This window comes from Triturus cristatus, chromosome 2_1 (genome assembly GCF_964204655.1).
Source record: "Triturus cristatus chromosome 2_1, aTriCri1.1, whole genome shotgun sequence".
In the NCBI taxonomy this organism is placed as follows: Eukaryota; Metazoa; Chordata; class Amphibia; order Caudata; family Salamandridae; genus Triturus; species Triturus cristatus.
The window spans coordinates 590,366,728-590,389,738 of NC_140581.1; the positions used below are offsets into that span (position 1 = coordinate 590,366,728).

A 23,011-nucleotide genomic window follows, 5' to 3' on the forward strand; every position below is an offset into this window, starting at 1 on the left:
CGTCGCCCACGTCGACGTGGAGTGCTGGGAAAGAAAAGTTCTGTGGAATGCTGGCGCAGGGGATAGTCACAAGGTGAGGAATCCACTGGCAGATGTATCCATCAGAACTGCACTTACTGGCATGGAAAAAGGAAGAACTGACGTCAGCGCGCATGGGTGGCGCCTAAGTAGTCTCCGTGACGTCATCTCGGTGCATACGATGCCAGCGACGGACGCGGAGCCGCACAACGCCACCTACTGATGCGCAGGGGTACTGCTAGCGAAAAAACTTTCCGGACCCAGTCTGAAGCCTGGGGATTATTCTAAGGTAAGGAATCTATCACTAACGTGTCTCTTTCAGATACTGTATTTAGTGACCGTAGTGCAGCACTAGTGGAGGCAAAGATGTTCCGTCCCCATGACTCAAGCCATCTGGACTCCCGGGAGGGAGGAAGCAATAGCCGGGGCAAGGACGGGAAGGCAGTTTGCAAAACAAACCCTTGCACGTCGGGATGCACAAATAAGCAGACCGGATCATGTGGAGCAGGTCGGTGGCGGTGCAAGACCGAACGAGCCACTGGGTTACCGGAAGCTGGCCGAACCCAGGTACCCAAAAGGGCATCATAAAGAGAAGCTTGAAAAGGCATAAGCGGCTCCACATTCCCTGACCCACGGTGAAGGACATCAAGTAAAGGGTCCACAGACAAGAGCACCGAAGGGGGTTGCATGTTTAAAATCCGAGTGGCCAAAGAGACCACCCTGAGAAAAGCTGCACCAGCCTGGATAGCCCTCCGAGGAGGGGATAGTAGCTCATCAGTAGGTGAGGGTTGTAAGTGAACCCTCCCAAGACAGTGAGGGTGAGACCAATGCCCAACTGAGGGGAGCCCCATTGACGAATGGGGGTCCTGATGACTCTTGAGGAGGCGAGGAGCCTGCCGGGTGCGGGAGCTCGAGGAGGTGAGGAACCTGCTGGATCCATATACTCAAAGGGAGGCACAGGTAAGAAAACATCCGGCGTCGCCGTGCGTGAGGGCCAAACTCTCTCCGGACGCCTCCGGAGAAGAGTCAACAAACCGGCGTTAATGCGGCGCCAAAACCACTTTAGTAGACGTCGATTGAGCTTTGTCCGGCGCCGACTCGACTCCATCCAGCGTCGAATCGGCTCCGTCCGGTGCCGAATCCACGATAAGCTCCCCTTCCGAAGAAGGAGAAGACGCTGGAGCTGAGAATGCAAGCCTCCGGCGCCGCACTGGCACAGACTCAGCCTCAACCCCGAACCAGCTCTGAAGACAGAAGCGGAGACAGAGCCGGGAAGGCGACAAGCCCACCTTCCGAAGAAGGAGAAGGCACCGGGGAGGCCAGCCTCCGGTGCTGCACCGGCGCCGCCGCAGCCCCAACCGCAACAGGCTCAGACTCCGGAGAAAGAAGTGGAGGCAGAGCCAGGGAGGAGAATCTACGGCGCCGGCCTGCCCAGAAGGCCGAGGCGTGCACAAAGCGAGGCTTTCAGCAGCAGCAACCACCTGTGACGCCACAGGGAGCACCACGGGACTATGCGGCGCAGCAGGGATGCAATGGATCATAGAGGGGGACACAGCCGGGCCGCACCCTGACGACGCCATATGGATCGTAGAGGGGGACCAAACCGGGCCGCGCCCTGATGATACCACATCTCCGACATCCCTGGAGGGCAAAGACTCATTTGACGCCGGGGGCAAACCCAGCGGCGAGCCCGTCGTGGACCCCGCAGGTAGCGGAGGCCCCGAGGACGCCCCGGGAACGGGAGAGGACCCAAGGGATGCCTGCAAAGCTGCGGCATAAGACTCCATTTGGGCCCAGGTCACCTCCGCACCCGGATAGGGAGGATAGAGAAGGGACGACTGTCGAGGATGTATGTCCGGAATGTTCTGGGAACCAGTGCCCCTGACAACAGATGAAACTGAGGTTGAGGACCTTGGCGACATGCGCCGCAACTTACCACAAAGTGGTGAATGACGGCCCTGGACCCCAGAGGGCAATCGACGGCAGAACTGTGTTGAAGAGGCCGTGGGACGAGAGGACTCCGACCGGGACAGCTGTGCCGAAGAAAGCTTCATCCGGCTTTCCCGCCTGGACTTCGGCTTGAGGTGTTGCTTCGCAGTCCGTGGAGTCGTGGTGCTCGCCCAGACACCACATACAAATAAGATGCCGGTCTGTCGCGGACATTTGCCGCAAACAGGAAGTACAGGATTTAAAGCACGAGGGCATCGCACACTGTTCCAGATGCGAAGCGTCGAAAAAGGGCCTGAAAACAGGCCAGAGGAACCGCTCACTCCGGATCTGCGTTGTACGCGGAAAAGAAGGAAACTGATGTCAGCGTGCCGGGAGGAACTTATATGATCTCGCTGACGTCAGGGCAGGGTCGCGTGGCGCCGTCCCCCGGTGCGCAGAGGTCCTGCTGCAGAAAATTTTCAGGATCCAGTCTGACGCCTGGGTATTCTAAGTTAAGGAATCTGCGGATAGATGTCTCTATCAGATAACTATTTCTGATATTTGTACCTTTTTTTAGCAGCGTCTAATTTTGCTCCTGCTTTCTACTAGGAATCAAAATGGCCGAGCCAGCTAGTCCGATCTATTGAAGTGAAATTAGGTCGAAATGGACACCTCTGGGGACATCTAACACCATTTTTCTAATAATGGCCACCATGAGAGGGCCCCTTTCCAAAGCACTCCTTCTCCCCTTGTTGGGGAGGGATCCAGCATTTATGCCCTAGAGTCTCAGAGACCACTCTGAGTGAGTTCGCAGCGACAAGGGAGTCTCACACAGCAGAGGCCTGTGTTATTACCCCATTACCGCTAGGAGCACAGCACCGTACACTGTGACCGGCGCGCTCGTTGGAACTTTCTGGATTACGGCCCCCTAGGCGGAAACTATAACCTTTCTGTATGTACTGGGGTGCCCAAGCAACCTTTGGCCGATCACCGGTGGAGCTGTCCCACGCAGCTATAGAGGAGTTTGGCTCTGGTTCACCCCTCGGCCGCCACCTACCCAGCCGGATGTCGGACACTGTTTTTCCTCGTCTCCCCGCTGTGCCTCCTATACTCTACCCCTCCTCCCCCTCCACTATTCTCATCTACCTCCCCCATTCCTTCCCTCTCTCCCCTAGTCTTCTCTCCCCTTGCCTATTTTTTTCTCATGTTTATGCTATGCTTTTGTATTCATGTAATTCCTGTAACTAAGCTCCAGTTAACTGATGTAGCTTTGTAACCATGTTCTAAAACAATGTTTCTTCCTCATGTAAAGTGCTCTGATACCTCCGGGTCTAGACAGCGCTATATAAAACTCAATAAATAAATAAGATGTCTTGTACTGGGACACCACGTCCCAATGCCGTAGCGGCAGCTGTCGCCCTGGTGAAATGGGCGCGCAACCCCACCGAAGGCTCCTTTTAGCCAGAGAATAACAGACATTAATACAAGAGATGACCCATCGGGAGATAGTCCGCTTGTCGGCCCAACCTTTCTTGTCGCCTACGTAGCCAACAAAGAGCTGGTCATCCACCCAGAACTGATGTGTGCGATTCAGGTAAAATGAGAGCGCACGTTTTGGGTCCAGATGGTAGAGCCTCTCTTCCTCTCTGGAAGGATGCAGAGGCGAAAAGATGATGGGCAAGGTGATGGTCTCCCCGATGTGAAAGGCAGTGACAACCTTTGGCAGAAAGGATGGACGTGTCCTGAGCACAACCTTGTCTGGAAGGACAAACCGAAAAGGAGGTTTGCAAGAAAGAGCCTGGAGCTCACTCACTCTCCTAGCAGAGGTGATGGCAACTAGGAAAGCAGTCTTCAAAGTTAAGTGACGAAGGGGACAGTTATGAAGAGGCTCAAGGGGAGCGCACATTAAATATGTGAGAACCAGGTTCAAGTCCCACCGTGGCATTAGAAAGGGAACAGGAGGGAAAAGATAAGTAATGCCTTTGAAGAATCTATTAACAGGGGACTTGAAAAGAGAGGGCTGATCAGGAAGCCTAAGAAAGGCTGAAATAGTAGAAAGGAAGCTCTTGATAGTGCCCAGAGCAAAGCCCTGCTGGGCCAAAGAAAGAAGGAACAGTAGGACTTCAGAAAGAGGGGCAGAAAGGGGATCCACAGCCTTTGCTGTGCACCATGCCACAAACCTGTTCCACCTGCAGGCGTATACCAACTTAGTGGAGGGACGCCTGGCTGCCAAAATGACATCACAGACTTCAGGAGGCAAGTTGAAAGGAATCACCTGCCGCCGCTCAATCTCCACACAAAGAGGTGGAGACGGGATAGGTTCGGGTGGAGGACCTTCCCCTGCTGGGTCAGAACATCCTCCCGAAGAGGCAGTCGGATCGGGGGATCGATGGTCATACTGAGTAGCTCGGGATACCAAACTCTTCGAGCCCAGTCCGGAGCCACAAGATCTTCTTCAGCACTATGGGCAGCAGTGGTATGGGCAGAAATGTGTACAACAGACCGCAACTCCACTTGCGATGAAAGCGTCACCTAGCGAGTGTCGCCTTGGAAATTCCAACACGCAGAACTGCTGACATTGTGCGTTGTCTTCGGTGGCGAATAGATCTAACCAAGGCTCTCACCACTGTTGAAAGTGACCTTGCGTCACCTTCGAGTGAAGACGCCATTCGCGATCCATCATGCACCTGCGGTGGAATTCGTCTGCCCTGGCGTTCAGTGAACCTGCCAGGTGTTGAACCACCAGGGAAATGCCCTGATGTTCCAGCCATGTCCAGAGGCGCAGAGACTCCTGACATAGGGTCCACGACCCCATCCCGCCCTGTTTGTTGCAACCACATGGCGGTGTTGGTATCTGTGAACACCTGCACCACTCTCCCCTTGAAAGAGGGAAGGAATGCCTTTCAGTGCAAGTCGGATCACCCGGAGCTCCTGATGGTTGATATGGAGCCTGGACTCCGCCAGAGGCCACTGATCTCTGTCTATCCCATGTGGCCGCCCCATCCCAGGAGGGACGCATCTGTCACCACTGTGTGCTCCGGTTGGGGAAGGGAGAGGGATCTGCCATTGACCCAATGCCTGTTCGTGAGCCACCACTGCAATTGTTGTGCAGTGCCCTCCGAGATCTGGACATAATCGGACAGGTTCCCCTGATGCTGCACCCACTGGAACTTCAGGTCCCACTGCAGAGCCCGCATATGCCATCTAGCATGATCGACCAGCAGGATGCAGGAGGCCCTGAGGCCCAGCAGCCTCAGGGTCATCCTGACCAAAACCCAGGATAGAGGCTGAAAGATCGGAATCAGAGCCTGAATATCCTGGAGTTTCTGAGAGGGAATCAGGTGCAACTTCAGCACATTGATGGAGAACCCCAGCAAATGCAGGTCGGCCATAGTCTGGAGGTGGGAGATGACTGTCCGGAGAGAGCCCGCCTTCAACAGCCAGTCATCAAGATAGGGGAAGACTGGAACCCCTGATCTGCGCAGATGAGCTGCGACCACCGCTATCGCTTTCGTGAACACCCGAGGGGTGCTGGTAAGGCCAAAGGGGAGCACGGTAAACAGAAAGTGCTCGTGGCCTACCGTGACCCGCAGCTAACGCTGGTGGGCCAGCAGGACGGGAATGTGGAAATATGAGTCCTGCAGGTTCAACGCTACCATCCAGTCTCCAGGGTCGAGGGCAGAGAAGACCTGAGCCAGAGTTAACATCTTGAACAACTTCTTCCAGAGGAAGTGATTGACATCCCTGATTTCCAAGATAGGACGCAGGCCCTTGTCCTTCTTGGGCACAAGAAAGTAGTGGGAGTAACAACCACGTCCTACTTCTGGCGCAGGAACGTGCTCGATGGCCCCCTTGGCCAAGAAGGCCGCGACTTCCTGTTGAAGAAGTGCCAAGTGATCCTACGACATGAGGTGGCACTGGGGTGACATGGCTGGAGGGGTAATCTCAAAGGGGAGGGAGTAGTCCCTTTGGACTATTTGCAAAACCCACCTGTCTGAAGTGACGGTGCGCCAGTGGGGGAGGTGATGGCGAATCCTGCCGCCCACTGACGTTTGATGGGCCTGAAAAAACGGACATGGAAGGTTTGGAGGCAGTGGTGGCTGGGATGGAGATTGACTGCCCCGCCTACTTGCCACCTGCAGGTCCCGCATCTGCGGCCGCGCTTAGACTGTTGCTGCGCAGGCCTGTGGCTCTGGAGCGAACGTGTCGGGGCACCCCTTTCGTGGCCACGAAAGGAGCGAAAAGCAGAAGGTGGAGGAGGGCGCGTGGCGGAAAGGCCCAAGAACTTGGTCATAGCCTGCGAGTCCTTAAAGAGCTCCCACGCACTATCTGCTTTGTTGCCGAAAAGGCAAATGCCATCAAAGGGCATGTCCATCAAAGTGTTCTGGACATCCCCAGAAAAAACAGTTGTCCTCAGCCAGGCGTGGCGACAGAGCGTCACTGTCGTGGAAACCGCCCTGCCCAGTGAGTCGGCGGTGTCAGGGCCACAACGAAGAGTGAACTTGGCTGCATCCCTCCCTTCAGCAATAGCTTGAGAGAGCACTGTCTGGTCCTTCTTCGGATATTGAGGCAGCACGTGCTCCACCGTATCCCACACAGAGTGGGAATAACGGCCCAAGAGGCAAGCAGTGTTCACAGACCGCAGCCCTGAACTGGCAGAAGTAAAAATCTTATTACCGAAATGCTCCAGTTTCTTCGATTCCCTATCCGGTGGTGCGGTAGGAGAATGCGCTCGGGTACGCAGACTTGGACAACCAAGCCCTCAGGGGTGGGGTGTTGAGAAAGGAAAGGGGGTCGCCCGGGGCCGGACGATGGCATCGGGCCACATTCCTATCCACAGGAGCCCTTGTGTTGGGCCTGGACCAGGTGCCCACAAGAACGTCCGAAAGTGCATCGTTAAAAGGCAGCGGTGGCTCCGCAGAGGTAGCTGCCGGCTGAAGCACTTCTGTCAGAGGTTAGTCCTGACAGCCACTGTAGGGAGCTCGAGGTGGAGGGTCTCAGGCGCCCTACGCAACACCACTGCGTAACTTGCACCCTCCTCCGTAGCCACGGTAGGAGGAGTCAGCATGCCAAGGTCAGGAGAGTTCAAACTCACATTGTGCTGTGAGAGGGTCCTCAGACCCCTCCCAGTCCTCCCCTTTCTCCGAAGGCCGATGAAAAGGCCGAAAATAAGGAGGATGGACATAGAGATAGAAATCCCCCATCTGCGTCGGAATCGACATCGAGCGTCGGCGGCCCGGCGCTGTATCCACATCGGGGCTGAAACCGGGGGCGATGTCGGAGGTGGTGCCGGCGTGGTGGACGTGTCACAAGGTCAACTAGCGTCGACCGGTATCCAGGCCCAGATCCATGGGGGTCCTGCGGCGCCGAGGCCGGAGCCGACAGTGATGCCGGAGCCAGAGCCGCTGGCAGTAAAGGGCTAGGACCCCCAGTCGGGCCCGCTGGGCCCAACGGCCTATAGAGGCGGGCCATGGCTGACAGAAATTCCTGCAGCTGGGCCGGAGTCGCCGACGGACCCGGGAAGGGCGGGTAGGCCGGGAGCAAATGCGTAGGCTCCGCTGGAGCGGCACCACCTGCATCCTCAGCCACGTCGCGCGACCGGCAAGGGGAAGTTGCAGAGCAATGGCGCTTCTTCGACTTCTTGGAATGCTTCGTCTTACCTAACCCTGAGTGCGAAGACTTCAATCCCGATGAACGGTGGTGGCGGCTCCGTGACCGGTCCCTCGCCCTCCCACGGGAGCGGGACCTTAAGCAGCGACCGCCAGACTTCTAGCAACTTTCGGGACCGCTCCCACAAAGTCTTCGATGCCATGGCCTGGCAGTCGGAGCACGACTTGGGGTCGTGATCGCGCTCCAGGCAGTAAAGACACATGCGTTGCGGGTCTGTCACCGACATCATGCGATGACAGTCCCCGCAGGACTTGAAGCCGGGCATCCCTTTTGCACCAGGAGTCGATCGACTCGAAAAATAGAGACAAAAAGCTTTGAAAAAACTCAGTCAAAAAGTGACTGTGGCACTGCTCTCTCCAGACCTGCGCTTGTTGGCGTGGAAAAAGAAAGAACTGACGTCAGCGCGTGAGGGTGGCGTCTAAGTAGCTGCCGCAACTTCATCTCGGCGACCACGACGCCAACGACGGACGTGGAGCAGCACGATGCCACCTTCCGACGCGCAGGGTACTGCTGACGAAAACTTTCAAGATCCAGTCTGACGCCAGAGGGTAATTCTAAGGTAAGGAATCTATCACTAATGTGTTTCTTTCAGATCAGGATAGTCCATCCTTATCAGGAGGGGATGATATTCTTAAACAATTCACTGCCTTAGAGAAGGCCTGTAAAGTACAGAAGGTACTTTAAGGGCAGTGGACAGCTATCCTGTGACTCTATTTTGCTAGCACAGGCAGACAAACGTCTCACTGTCAAGGAGGAAGATGATAACAAATATACAGTCTTGAAGAGTGCCCTCGTGGATAAGTTTGGTTTGACCACTGAAGAGTACAGGGTCAAATTCAGGGACACACAGAAGGGACACACAGAAGACACACACTCCAGACTGGGTTGACTTTACAGATTGTGCAATTAAGGCTCTGGAAGGCTGGCTTCATGGAAGTAATGTGCATGACTGAGGGATTGTACAGTTTGTTGATGAGGGAGCAGACAAATGGGTCTGTATCAGGGTGAACCAGAAAAACAATGGTGGCGGAGGGGACCAGAAGAAGCAAGATTCGTCTAAGATCTAAGAGAAAGGTGGGGACAAGGGTAAAGATAAAAACGAGTCTTCACAAGGTCCCAAAAATCTACCTCTGGGGAAACCTTGGTGCTATCTGTGTAAAGAGAAAGGCCACTTAGCAAGGGATGCCAATTGCTCTAAAGCGAACGCCAAAGAAGCTACTACTACTGCCCCTAAGACAACTAGCACTCCTAGCACAAATACAAGTAGTAGTAGTGCCCCCAAGGGATTAGTAGGGTTAACCTTGGGTTCTGAAGTGGGTTCTGGCCTAGTCATTCAGGCTGTCCTTGTCTGTGACAGTGGCTTTACTTGTAAGTCCCACTAACTTGGGCAAGTACAGTCAACAGCCACTGATTAATGGTCAAGAAACTGGCATACAGGGACACAGGGGCCAGTGTTGCAATGGTGACAGAAAAGCTTGTGTCTCCTGACCACATCATACGTGGTCAACTTTACCAAGTGACCAATTGCAAGCAATGCCAGGGCAGATCATTCCTTGGCAGTTGTAAATCTCAGTTGGGGAGGGGAAACTGGCCCTAAAAGAGTTGTGGTTTTCCCAGACCTACCTGTGGCCTGTCTGTTGGGCAATGATTTTGAAACTTCAGCCTAGGCCGAAGTGGAGTTCAGGACACATGCAGAGATGATGGGAATCTCTGCCAGTGTAATTGCGGTTACTAGGGCTCAGGCAAAGCAGTTAGGCACTGAGGGAGCTCTGGATCCTGGAAAATGGACCAGCTAGCTCCTAAGAGAAGGAGCAGGAAGAGTTAGAAAATTACCCTCCTCCCAGACTCCCAGTGAGGACCAGTCTCCCGAGGGACAAGATCCTAGCCCCTGTGAAGGAAGTATCCTAGAGGAACTTGAGCCTGACGCGGCAAAGTTCTTGGGGCATTGGGCCCTTGCAGGGCAGACTTGAGTCTGGAGCAGAAATCTTGCCCCTCTCTTGAACAGGTCAGACAGCAAGCTGGGGCCGAGGAGGCAGGGAATGTCAGTGGGTGACACAGGATCCATTGGGAAGATGCTACCACCAGGTAGTTGGTTATATCTCAGAAATACAGGGGGGTTCTTCTGTCCCTAGCACAAGACATTTCCCTTGCAGGACATCTTGGACAAAGCAAGACTTGGGACAGGCTTGTCTCTCATTTTCACTGGCCCCACATGTCTGAGAATACTAAGGAGTTTTGTTGCTCCTGTGTCCCTTGCCAAGCTAGTGGTAAGTCAGGTGGCAATACAAAGGCCCCCTTAATTCCACTTCCAGTGGTTGGGATTCCCTTTGAGAGGGTAGGGAAATACATTTTTGGTCCCTTAAACCATCCAAAAGCATCTGGACACAGTTACATCAAAGAGGTGGTGGAACATGCCACTAGGTATCCACAAGCTATTCCACTTAGGACTGCTACAGCTCCAGTGGTGGCTAAGACCTTTCTGAGAGTCTTTTCCAGAGTGGGGTTTCCTAAGGAGGTCTTGTCAGACAGAGGTACAAAGTTCATGTCTAGCTACATCGCTGCAACGTGGAAAGAGTGTGGTGTAAACTATAAGTTTGCCACACCCTATCATCCACAGTGCAATGGGCTTATTGAATGGTTCGACAAGACCCTAAAGGGTATGATCATGGGACTCCCAGAAAAGCTCAGGCGAAAATGGGATGTCTTACTACCCTGCCTTCTCTTTGCCTACAGAGAGGTTCCTCAGAAGGGGGTGGGCTAACGCCTATTTGAACTTCTGTTTGGACATCCAGTTAGGAGTCCGTTGTGTCTGGTTAAAGAGGGCTGGGAGCAGCCTCTCAAACCTCCTTAACAGGATATTGTGGACTATTTCCTTGGCCTGCATTCACGTATGGCTGAGTACATGAAGGCCAGCAAAATCCTTGAGGCCTGGCTGGAGCTTCAGAAGGCTTGGCATGACCAAAAGGCTGTACTGACTGTTTACCAGCCGGGACAGAAAGTGTGGGTGTTGGAGCCTGTCACCCCAACAGCTCTCCAAGACAAGTGGAGTGGACCCACACTATCCATGAGAAAAAAGGGTGAGGTCACCTACTTGGTGGACCTAAGCACTCTCAGAAATCCTCAGAGTTCTTCATGTGAACCGCCTTAGGCCTTTTGTTGACAGGGCTGACACAAGCTTGCTCATAGTTACTGAGGGACAGAAGTAAGAGAGACCCTCTCCCTGATTTCCTCTCTCAGTACCCTGTTGATGGAATAGCCTTGGCAGGGAGCCTCACTGACCAGCAGCAAGCTGATTGTAAGCAAGTCCTTAATCAGTTTCCAGACTTGTTCTCTCTGACTCCAAGTCAAACCACCTGGTGTACCCAAGAAGTGGACACAGGTAACAGTCTGCCTGTAAAGAGTAACATCTACAGACTGCATCAGGACTGAGATCCAAAAGATGCTGGAGTTGGGGGTCATTGAACCTTCGATAGCCCTTAGGCTAGTCCTGTAGTCCTTGTGCTAAAACCTCACACCCAAAATGGTAAGAGAGAGAGATGAGGTTTTGTGTAGACTATAGAGCTCTCATGCAGTCACTAGGACTGATGCCCATCCAATTCCCAGGGCAGATGAGCTAATTGATACTCTGGCCTCATCCAAGTACATCTGACCTGACTGCTGGCAAATCAGACTCTCTGAGGAGGCCCAGCCAAAAACAGCATTTTCAACCCCAAGTGGGCATTGTACATTTATTGTGATGTCTTTTGGTTTGAAGAATGCACCTGCCACATTTCAGAGGTTGGTGAACTAAGTTCTCACAGGTCTGGAAGCCAACAGTGCAACATATCTAGATGATATTGCTGCATTTAGTTTCACCTGGGAGGATCACCTGGTCCAACTCAGGAATGTTCTGGAAGCCCTACAAAAGGCAGGCCTCACTATCAAGGCCACAACGTGCCAGATAGAGCAGAGCAAGGTTGTGCACTTGGGCCACATTGTAGGTGAAGGCCAGGTTCAGCCACTGGAGAGCAAAATCCAGACCATAATGAGCTAGGTTGCTCCCACTACCCAGACTCAGGTCTGAGCTTTCTTGGGCCTCACTGGGTACTACAGGATGTTTGTTAAGGGATATGGGACCATAGGGACTCCCCTTAATGATCTCACCTCCAAAAGAATGACTAAGAACATTCAGTGGACAGTAAGCTGTCAGAAGACATTTAATGACCGAAAGCAGGTCATGTGCACTGCTCCCATTCTGCAGATTCCTGATTACTCCAAAACCTTCATTGTCCAGACAGATGCGTCTGAGATAGGGGTAGGTGCAGTTCTATAGCAACTTAATGCAGATGGACATGACCAACCAGTAGCTTTTATAAGCAGAAGGTTCACTCCCAGGGAGAATCATCGGTCAGCAATTCAAAGGGAGGCCTTTGCTGTGGACTGGGCCTTGAAGAAGATGAGGCCATACCTGTTTAGTACTCACTTCATTATTCAGACAGACCATACACCCCACGTATGGCTAAAACAAATGACATGTGAAAATCCCAAACTTTTGAGGTGGTACATTTCCCTACAGGGGATGGACTTTTCTATGTAACATAGACCTAGGAGAAACCATGCCAACGCAGATGGACTCTACAGATTTTTCCACTTAGAAAATAAAGACTCAACTAGGCAAGGTTAGTCTCATCTCATTTTGTTGAGGGGGGGGGGGGTTGTGTAGTAAAGTAGGATCTGCTTTCATGGTTACTCCCACTTTTTGCTGGTGTCAGTATGTTTTTGACTAGTTTGACTGGGATCCTGCTTATCAGGACCCAAGTCAATGTGCTTTCTCTCAAAGTTTGACTTGGTAAGTACTTCTGTACCTCCACAATTGGATACTGGTGTACCCCTGTTAGTCCCTAGTATATAGTACTAAGGTACACAGGGGTCTCCCATGGGCTGCAGCATGCATCAGCCAACCCAGGAGACACAACTCAAACTGTGACTACAGGTCTGCCATTGCAGCCTGTGTAAGCTGGTGTTAGCACCTCTTACAACAGATACAAGTCTTCTATCTGAGGTCACTACACTTAAAACCTATAAGTTACCCCTAAGGCAGCCTTTGAATCCTGAAGGCAGGGACCTGGGTTATAAGTGTGAGGGAGCCACTGCATGAGCAGGACACCCCCAACAAATACCAGAGTTGATTCACTAGGCTTTTGAAGTGCGGTAAGCCATTTTGAAACATATGGTGGCCATTCGTCATTACACGATAGCTAACTATATAGTAGCTGTGCCGAACCTGGACATATTTGGTATCAAACATGCCGAACCTGGGTATGTTTGGTATCAAACATGTTGGAATCATACCCCAACACCATTACTGTCTCCAATCCGTCCGTGTAGGATAGTTGGGGTGAGTTGGAGGGCAGAGGGAGGCTTGGGGCCACGGATCTGCTGTGTTTATCAGTTGCACCGCATTAGGGTGCTGAGTGCGTATGTGTGCTGGTCTTTCTGTACGGACTTGTCTGATATATGTTGCACTGCATAGCGGTGCAGTGAGTGAGTGTGTGGGAGTGCCAGTGGAGCACTGCCTTTGATTAAAAAACACCAGACAACAGTTTGCTTGATATGTTGATTTCTTGCCAAAAAAATATTCAATTTGACATTGGTTTTCCCAGCACTGATATGCTGCTGCTAAGAAGTGGCATAATTCTGTGTATGTACATATTTCTGATATCGTTGTGAGTCAGGGAGTACCCTCTAACTGTGTGGTACTGAATTATACGATTTACTTGGGTTGACCTGCGATGAACAACGGCTGCTGAGGGAACTGGATGGGAGGGGTGGGGAAGGGGAGGGCAGGTGTTAGAATAGGATCTTTCCCAAGTGTGCATATTGCAGATGTCATTCGAACTGGTTGGGCCTAGTGCTGCTAGCAATAATTTTGAATGTGATTTATACCCAGAAATACATGATGTTCATATTGTGTTGATTATTATGTGTGTTGGATACAAACCTTATTTACCTACATCACGTGTGAAGTCTCTTGTGACGCTTAAGTATTTATCGTGAGTGCTGTGCCAATACTTTACACATTGCCTCTGTGTTAAGCCCAACTGATCAGTGCCAAGCTACCCAAGGGTGAGCGCATGTTATTCAGTGTTTCTAATCACCCACCCTGGACGGGAGTGATAGGTTCTGCCTGCTGGGATAATGCCTCAGCCAACCAGAAAGTGCCAATTCCAACAGTCCAACTCAAAGAAAAGTATCCAAGAAAACCTAGTGGGAGATTTAGAGTTAGCAGTGAGAGCTCCGCCATAAACTTGAGGGGCCAAACTCCCATTGAACTCACCATAACCCTCACTCCATTTAGAGTGGGGGAGGGGGGACCACTGTGTTTCCTACAGAGGAGTCTTCACCGGACTCCTCCACTGTAAACCCCTAAACTGGCCACCCGAAAGTCAAAGGGCGACTGCAGTGGATGTAGACATAGCCTCTGATTTTCCCTAAACTGGGCCCGCCATGGAAATCACAGTGTATTTGGAGAGGAAAAACAAACAATGGTTATTATGCACAGGGAAAAATGTACCTGCATGTCAGGGGCACTTATTTTGAGTTTAACTCAAAATCTGGATTTAGGAGTTTGTTTGAGAACAGTGAAAAAGAATGCAGAGTAAGACAAAAAAACATGGCACCTGCTTGACATTCAGATATGTATGACTTCAGAGCAACCACAGTTAATATATTGCCAAACACATCTGACATAAATTTACCAGATGCGAGAAACCAATGGACAGAACAAATTAAAATAAGACATGGCTTTGATTTAATAATTTAGAGGATTGTGGTATGCAATTAAGAAGACATGCGAGGATGGCACACAATATGAATTCTTCTTCGCCAAATAATTTTTACTTCACTTAAGTAACAGATGGTTGGAAAAAGAGCTACAATCATGATTTTAAAATATCACTTACAATTAGCTGAAATAGTGGACGCAAACTTAATGTCTAGTTCTGCTCTTTTAGGTTGTGTATTCTTCAAGTAGGAAACTGTGTTTTCTGTGTAACATGCAGATATTAGACCAGCCCATGCAGCAGGATCATCTGTAAAAGTAAAAACACATTTTAAAATAGCAGTGAGATACTACAGATCATAGCTGAAAGCCATCCGCTAAAGAGTATGTTGAAATGCAACTGCTCTTAACCATCAAGCTCCATTATTCACCACTGGCACATCATCAGTGAATATTCTATATAAACACAGAAGTTCTGGAGAAATGATATTATTATCATGTAAAGTATCAATCAGAGAACACACAATCAAAAATGTAAATATCTCTGTAAAAATAAAACTGACATAAAAAAATGACAAAACAAACAAAAGTCCATCTGGTCTGTTAGATCTCCTTGTAAATACCAGACTTTTTTCAAGAAATTCCCATGGAAAGTCGAGCATACTCAATTGCAGCAGGAGGCTGCGGAATGCTCTCAATGCAAATCTTATCAGACACTTTAAACTGATATGAGATATTCGGCAACACAACAATAGCCCTAGACTTCTATTTCCATCCACTCTATAGTCTTCAGTTTGCAACCTTCAGGCACAGTTTAATAGCATGTGACAAATTACAAACAGCAAACCTGATCAAAAAAGCCTTTTCAGTAGAATTTTACTCATACGCAAAATCTTTATTTTTGGCTCACTGGGATTATGAAAATCATTCTAAACACACTAATTTAGCTCCTAAAGAGATGATCCAAACTACAAAAGCCATAAATAGTCAAAAGATGGAACATTTGGAAACAAACATTTTCGATCATTTAGAGCCATTTGGTAAGGTCCGTTAGCCGCAATTTACACCAAAGTACAGTAGATTTCATATAATCAGAAATGAACCCCAAAACGAGTTTATTTCTAGGCCTGGGCGGTAAATTCTGTTCAGCTCGCGGAATTTGCAGAATTTGGGTAATTTCGCGTTCCGCGGCTTCGCGGAATTTTTTGCTTGTTCGCGTTTCCCCCCGAGCACGCAAACAGCAATCCCGAACAGGAAAAAAGCATCACGAACAAGCAATTCTGCATGTTCGTGAAATTTCTGCGTTTTCGCAGAGATTTTTTACCGTTTCACGGAACTTTGCGTAGCGCGACTACGCAAATTCCGCCCACCCCTATGTATTTCACACTCCAAAGTGAATGAACACATTTTAAGGCCTAAAAAGTGATCAAATAAGCCTCTTCAAGAGAATTCTGCTCATACTGAAAATCTTGTGATTTGGTCCTTCGGGGCATTATTTTCATTTGTGTCCACAATTTCCTTCCTCAGATCAATGTAGCCATCAAGCGAACAAACCTTCAACTACCTCTAATTTGGAAAAAAAACACTCATGCAAACTAAGACCAATTAGAGGTAACTTGACTTCTGGTGATGGCTTACCTGGCTTACTACAACATAGTCTAGAACGGCCTCCATAAAAAGTTCATTAATAGATTTCAAAGCACAGGCAGGCAGTTACAAAGTGCCTTCACCTTTGGAGGCAGGGCAATATTGAGGCATCTTTTAAAGTACTAAACTGGCTTTCAGTGATCACCAGAACAGCATTTAAGACACACTGCATCATGAACAAAGCATACTGGGGCAAAGGGCCAGGTTACCTTCAAAAGCTGGCTCTCCAATAAGTACCTTTCAGGAACCAGCAATCAGCTTCTTTGCTGCTGATCTAAAAAGGTTACTTCAAGAAACAGAACATATAGGTAGATCCTTTAAATCAAGGGCTCTAAAAACTGCAATCCCCTCAACCGTCATATAGGAACTGTAGAATACTAACTCCAATTCAGAAGACTACTGAGAAAAAAAACATTCTGTGTAAAGTTCAATTCTGTGCAATGTTTAACTAGAACAACCCAGCCTGGGAGAGCAATTGAAGAAATTTGGTTCTACGGCTATCCCTTTCTAGCAGATCAACTCTAACCACCTTAACACAGTTTTACTTTTAATTTAATGCATTGAAGGAAAAGTTACTTACCTTCGGTAACGATACATCTGGTAGAGAAGAACAAGTTACTTACCTTCGGTAACGCTTTTTCTGGTGGATACAGTATCTGCCTGTGGATTCCTCACCTTGTGAATATCCCCTGCGCCAGCATTCCACGGAACTTTTCTTTCCCAGCACTCCACGTCGACGTGGGCGACGTCACAATGCATCGGCTCCGCTCGCGACTCCGTACGACGTCACCGGAGCCATAAGAAGCCCACGTCGGTGTGATGACGTCCGTTCAACCCATTTTTTCCGTGCCTTCGAGGCGGACAGGTGAACCAACGACAATTTCAAGTATACACAGTATACCAACATATATACACAGCATACAAATAAAAGGAATGCTAAACAAACCAGCATTGCCTACAAATGTACAAGAAAATATCAAAACATTCCAACAAGACCTCTTTCATGGTATACAAAGGTGGACAACGGGGAGGCGGGTGGGTCGGTGAGGAATCCACAGGCAGATACTGTATCCACCAGAAAAAGCGTTACCGAAGGTAAGTAACTTGTTCTTCTGATGGATACATCTGCCAGTGGATTCCTCACCTTGTGAATAGATTCCCACAGCAGTCCCCACTCCCGGAGGAGGGTGTCCACCTTCCTATACCAGAAAGTCTTGCAAGACAGAGCGCGCAAAGTGGCCCTCCCTCCTCATCTCGGAGTCCAAGCAATAATGCTTTGCAAAGGTATGGAGGGAGGCCCAAGTCGCGGCCTTACAAATATCTGCCACAGGAACACCCCGGGCCAAAACAGATGTAGATGACTTTGCTCTAGTCGAATGAGCTCTAATACCCTCAGGAGGAGTCTTACCAGCCAGGGCGTAGCAGATCTTGATGGCAAGGATGATCCATCTCGATAGCGTGCGCTTGTGCACCGCTCTACCCTTCGAATGACCAACATAGCCAACGAAGAGTTGATCATCTAGACGAAAGTCTTTAGTCCTGTCCAGATAAAAACTCACAGCCCTCTTCGGATTCAGGCGATGGAGTCTTTCCTCCTCCTTGGAGGGATGAGGAGGTGGATAAAAAACAGGGAGAGTAATGGACTGCCCCAAATGAAACGGAGTAACAACTTTTGGCAGGAAAGCAGCCCTGATCCTGAGAACCATCCTATCAGCATGCAAGGTTAAAAACGGGGGTTTAGAACTAAGAGCTTGAAGCTCACTCACCCTCCTTGCCGAGGTAATGGCTACAAGAAAGAGCACCTTAAAGGACAACAGCCTCAAAGGACAGCTATGTAGAGGCTCAAATGGGGACCCCATCAGAAAGGCTAAAACAAGATTAAGGTCCCACTGAGGCATTACAAAGGGAGTGGGAGGAAACATGTTTGTAAGGCCCTTGATAAACCTCAGAACAACCGGAGATTTAAAAAGTGACGGTTGATCTGGAAGGCATAGAAAAGCCGATAAGGCCGAAAGATAGCCCTTGACCGTGGCCACAGCACAGCCCTGCTGAGCCAAGGAAAGGGCAAACTGGAGCACCTCAGAAAGATGGGCTTTCAAAGGGTCAATGGATCTCTCTCCACACCATTTAACAAACTTAGACCACCTGTAGGAGTAAATGGACTTGGTGGAGTGTCGCCTGGCCGATAAAATAACGTCCACCACGTCAGGCGGGAGAGAGAAAGAACTCAGGTTGCCCCGTTCAATCTCCAGGCATGAAGGTGTAAGCTCTGGAGGTGGGGGTGTAGAACCTGCCCCTCTGACTGCGAGAGGAGGTCTGCCCTCAGAGGGAGACGGAGCGGAGGGCACGAGGAGAGGTGGAGAAGATCTGTATACCACACCCTTCTTGGCCAATCCGGGGCGATCAATATGACTTGGGCCCGGTCTAGGCGAATCTTCCTCAGAACCCGAGGAATCAAGGGTATGGGAGGAAACGCGTAAAGGAGCTGTGAACCCCAACTCAACTGAAACGCGTCCCCCAACGCCCCCTGCATCGGATACTGGAGACTGCAGAATGACGGGCAGTGCGCGTTCTCGAAAGTGGCAAACTGGTCCACCCAAGGAGACCCCCACGTCCGAAAGACGTGACGAACTACCTCCGGATGGAGCCTCCACTCGTGGTCGGCGAAGAACTGCAGACTGAGACTGTCCGCACGCACGTTCAACACCCCGGCCAGATGATTTGCCATCAGACAAATCCGATGGTCCTGAACCCAGGACCACAGACGTAAGGCCTCTCTGCATAGACAAAGAGACCCCACTCCTCCCTGCTTGTTGACATACCACATCGCGGTCGTGTTGTCTGTCAGGACTTGAATCGACTGACCACGAAGGGAAGGGAGGAAGGCCTTGAGCGCCAAACGAATCGCCCGCAATTCCAAAAGGTTGATGTGAAGCAACCTTTCCTCTGGAGACCACAGACCCTTGATCTCCAGGTCCCCCAGATGCGCACCCCACCCTAAGGTTGATGCATCCGTTATCACTGTGGCCACCGATGGAGGTAGATGGAAGGGCTTTCCTTGTGACAGATTGCCCTTTACGCTCCACCAAGACAGATCCGCTGCAGCTTCTCTGGAGATCTTGATTGACTCCCTGAGATCCCCGTTGTGCTGATACCACTACTTGCGGAGGCACCACTGGAGCGCCCTCATGTGCCAGCGTGCATGGCTGACCAACAGAATGCAGGAGGCAAACAGACCGAGCAGGCGAAGGACCTTCAGAACTGGAACAATCGCTCCACTGTGGAATAAAGGGACCATCTCCTGAATGTCGAGAATCCTTTGGGAGGAGGGAATGCTCGACACACAGTAGTGTCCAGTACTGCCCCTATAAACAGGTTGCGTTGAGAGGGCACCAAGTGAGATTTGGGCACATTGATTGAAAAGCCAAGCGACATACAGTGACGCCAGGAAATGCAAGGAACCCGAGAGGGTATCCACACCCGCCCAGCGGAGGATAGAGCTATTCAATAGCCAACAAGTACCCCACCTAGGGTATGACACGTCCCAAAACAAACCCGGGGAACACCTCTTAGGGAAACCGGCAGCAGAGTCCAAGAACATAAAAGACCTGTAGGTATCACCACAGGCGGCTTACCAATCAGCCAAAAATACACAGATGGTCCAAACTGAGGACCTATACAAGTTCTCTAACAGCCACAAATCACACAAAAGTTGAAGGGCTGTACCAGCAGCCAAAGGACACAGGGGCCAACGTAAGGACATCGAAGTTATTCAAAGCCACACACAGCACACAGACGGGCCAACCGAACACTAGGCCCAACGGGAGAAACACCTCCCATAAGACACCTGAGGACCGACAAGCCGAAGCTTACGGAGGGGGGAGGAGGACGGAGCTCCGAAGGAAGGCGCTGAATAGCGGAGTCCACATGGGTGTTAAACAAAAGAACCCCATCAAAGGGCAGATCAACAAGACGCTCCCGAATATTCTCCGGAAAGATGCTATCCCGCAACCATGCATGACGGCAGAGGGCCACAGAACTCACCATAGCACGGGCGAGAGAATCAGAGACATTCAAGGCCGAACGGAGAATAAATGCAGCTAACTCCCGATCATTCAGCACATGGTGCCGCAGATCAGCACGGGCACCTTCTGGGGAAGTGTGAGACAAAAGGGACTCCACAGAATCCCATAGGTCGGAGGTAGCCCTGGCCAACACACAAAGCGTGTTGAGCGCGCGCAGAGCAGCACTAGTGGAAGCGAAAATGTTACGCCCCCAGGAGTCCAACCACCGGGCCTCCCGTGATGGAGGGAGAAACACTGAAGGCAAGGAAGGAAAAGCAGTCTGCAGGACAGGGCCCTGGGCAGAGGGGTGTGAAAGAAGGCAGACTGTGCCGTGCGGAGCAGGACGGTGGCGGTGGAGGAGCGGCTGAGGGAGGACGCCCCCAGGCGAGAGTCTTAGAGCGAAGCTTCAAATGGAAGAAGCGGCTCCCCTCCACCAGAGCCCTGGTGGAGAACCTCCAACAAGTGGTCCGTCTGGAGTGGAGCGACCGGGTTGCCCATCTGCAAAATGCAGGCGGCCGTGGTGATGGCCCGGGCAAAGGCCGCACTCGCCTCTGTAGGGCGTCGTGGGGAAGAGAGCAACTCTTCCGTGGGCGAAGGCTGCAAACTAAGCCACCCATCCCCTCGCCCTGCTGGAGGAAGAAACGGCCAGCCCCTGTGGGATGGAAGAACCATGGATGAGTGAGGGGCCTGAGGGGTATCCGGAGAAGGTGGAGAAGCCGGTGGGGCAACCAACTGCAAGGAGCGGGAGAGCGGTTCCGGGGGCCGCGGACGCAGAGACGGCGTAGAACCCGCTCTGGAGGCCACTGGGGAAAAGGCTACGATGCGACATCCAGTCTCCGGTGAAGAGGAAACAAGGAGACGAGAATCCTCTGGAGACGAAGGGACATCCGGAGAAGAGTTGACGATCTGACGTCGGGACGGCCCCAAGGAGTCTGCTATGGGGACTGGCGTGGCCTCGATCGGCGCTGAAGTGTCCACCAGGGGTGCCGAGTCGACCTCCACCACCACATGCCTCAGAGGAGAAAGGGGCAGGGTCGGCACCGAAGCGGCCAATGATTGGCGCCAGCTCGACCTCCGACGAGGCAGCCGCCGGCACAGAGGACTGAGAGGGACTCAGGGAGTTGCCCGAGTCTCGGACTCCACCCACGGCGTCGCCAGGGCTGGGGAGGAAAGCCACCGGAAGGGTGTCGGCTCGGCCTCTGGTAAGACAGCCGCCTGCCCAGAGGACCGAGGGGACTCAGGGACGAGCCGGGAGTCTGGGCGACCTCCTGTGACACCACAGGGAACCCCGCTGGATTTTGCGGTGAGGCGGGGATGCCGTGGGTCAAAGAGGGGAACCCCGCAGGGCCGCACCTAGATGACACCACACCTCCAAAACCTGAAGCCAAACTCATCCGCACCGGGGGCGAAGTCGCCGGCGAGTCCGCAGAAGGCCCCGCGCATGACGAGGGATCCGCGGACGTCCCATGGAGAGGAAGGGAGCCAAAAGAAGCCTGCAGAGCTGTAGCGTAGGCCCTCATTAGGGCCCTTGTCGCCCCAATGCCAGGAAACGGCAGATAGGGTGACGACGGGTGAGGGTGCACGTCCCGAGAGGAACCCGCAAACTCCGCCGATTGAGGACAGGGCCTCGCAGCAAGCTGCCGGACTTACTGACGGGCGAGCGACGCCCATGGGGCCTCGGTGAAAGATGATGCCGCAGCCGGAATCGGCGGCTTCCGGACCCTTCCGGGGACGGGCGCTGTGACGAGACCGATCTGGACAAGCGGGCCGAAAGCAATTTCATCCGGCACTCCCGTCGGGACTTCGGCTTGAGATGCTAACAAGCTTTGCAGTCCGTCGAATCATAATGCTCGCCCAAACACCACATACAAACAGAGTGAGGGTCCGTCGCCGACATTGGTGCGAACAAGAAGCACACGTCTTGAAACCCGAAGGCATTGCACACTGTTCCCCAACGCAAAGGCGTTAAAAGAGGCCTCACAAAAGGCCAAGGGAACACACTCTGGATCCGCGTTGCATGTGGAAACGAAGGAAACTGACGTCAGCGCGCCAGGGTGGGACTTATGAGACCTCACTGACGTCACGTCCGCGGACGACGACAGTGCAGAGTCTCACGCTTGGGGATAATTCTACGTTAAGAAATCTGCAGCTAGTAGTCTATCAGATAGCGAGGACGCAGCCATTGCACCCATCCTGCCTTGGAGCCTGAAGGCACTCCAGGGCAAGGTGAGGACCCAATTATGACATGAAGCGCATCGTCATACTCTCATCTGGACCGGAGTTGCTCCGGCTCCAGAAAAAGTGGGGAAGCAAAAGAGCGACTCTTGCGTTAAGTCCTCAACACAAGGTCATGAGGAGCCGCCTGAACCCACGTTGTGAGACGAAGAAGACCCGGAAGGCTGCAACTTCGAAAGCTTACGACGATGCTTACCGTGGAACGTGGACAGGGATTTGGACCGATTTGCCGTTTACTGGATGGAGAGCGACGCCCATGAGACCCGCCTCTAGAGTGCCTCCATTGCCGAACAGCAGTCGACAGACGTTTAGGAGAACTGGAAGTCCTCGACATCCATACCATCAAGAGCTTCATCCATCACTTCCGCAATGCCTTTGGTTTCAGTCATTGGCATACTTCGCATTCTTTGGCGTCGTGGTGCTCACCCAAGCACCACATGCATATGTAATGAGTATCTGTACCCGATATCTGTCAAGAACACCACCCACGGGATTTAAACCCAGAAGGCATAGAGAACTGGCACACTGTTTCAGATGGAAAATAAATCATCACAGCAGGCCAAAAAACACCCAGCGATGCACTTCTCCGGATCCGCGTTACTGCGTGGAAAAGATGAAACGGACGTCCGCGTGCCGGAGGGGACTTATATGGGGTCATTGATGTCATATCTGGAGTCGACATCATCAT

The 23,011-nt window shown here is 51.6% G+C and overlaps 1 protein-coding gene across 2 annotated transcripts in view; it reads right to left on the minus strand.

The window, feature by feature from the left end:
* SKIC3 (SKI3 subunit of superkiller complex) overlaps positions 1-23,011 on the minus strand; it is a 1,406,584-nt gene that overhangs the window by 394,123 nt on the left and 989,450 nt on the right. For both annotated transcript variants that reach the window (XM_085632495.1, XM_085632494.1), the window contains exon 35: positions 14,559-14,687. In XM_085632495.1, coding sequence (XP_085488621.1) covers positions 14,559-14,687 — 129 coding nt within the window. The remainder of the gene's footprint in view (positions 1-14,558; positions 14,688-23,011) is intronic.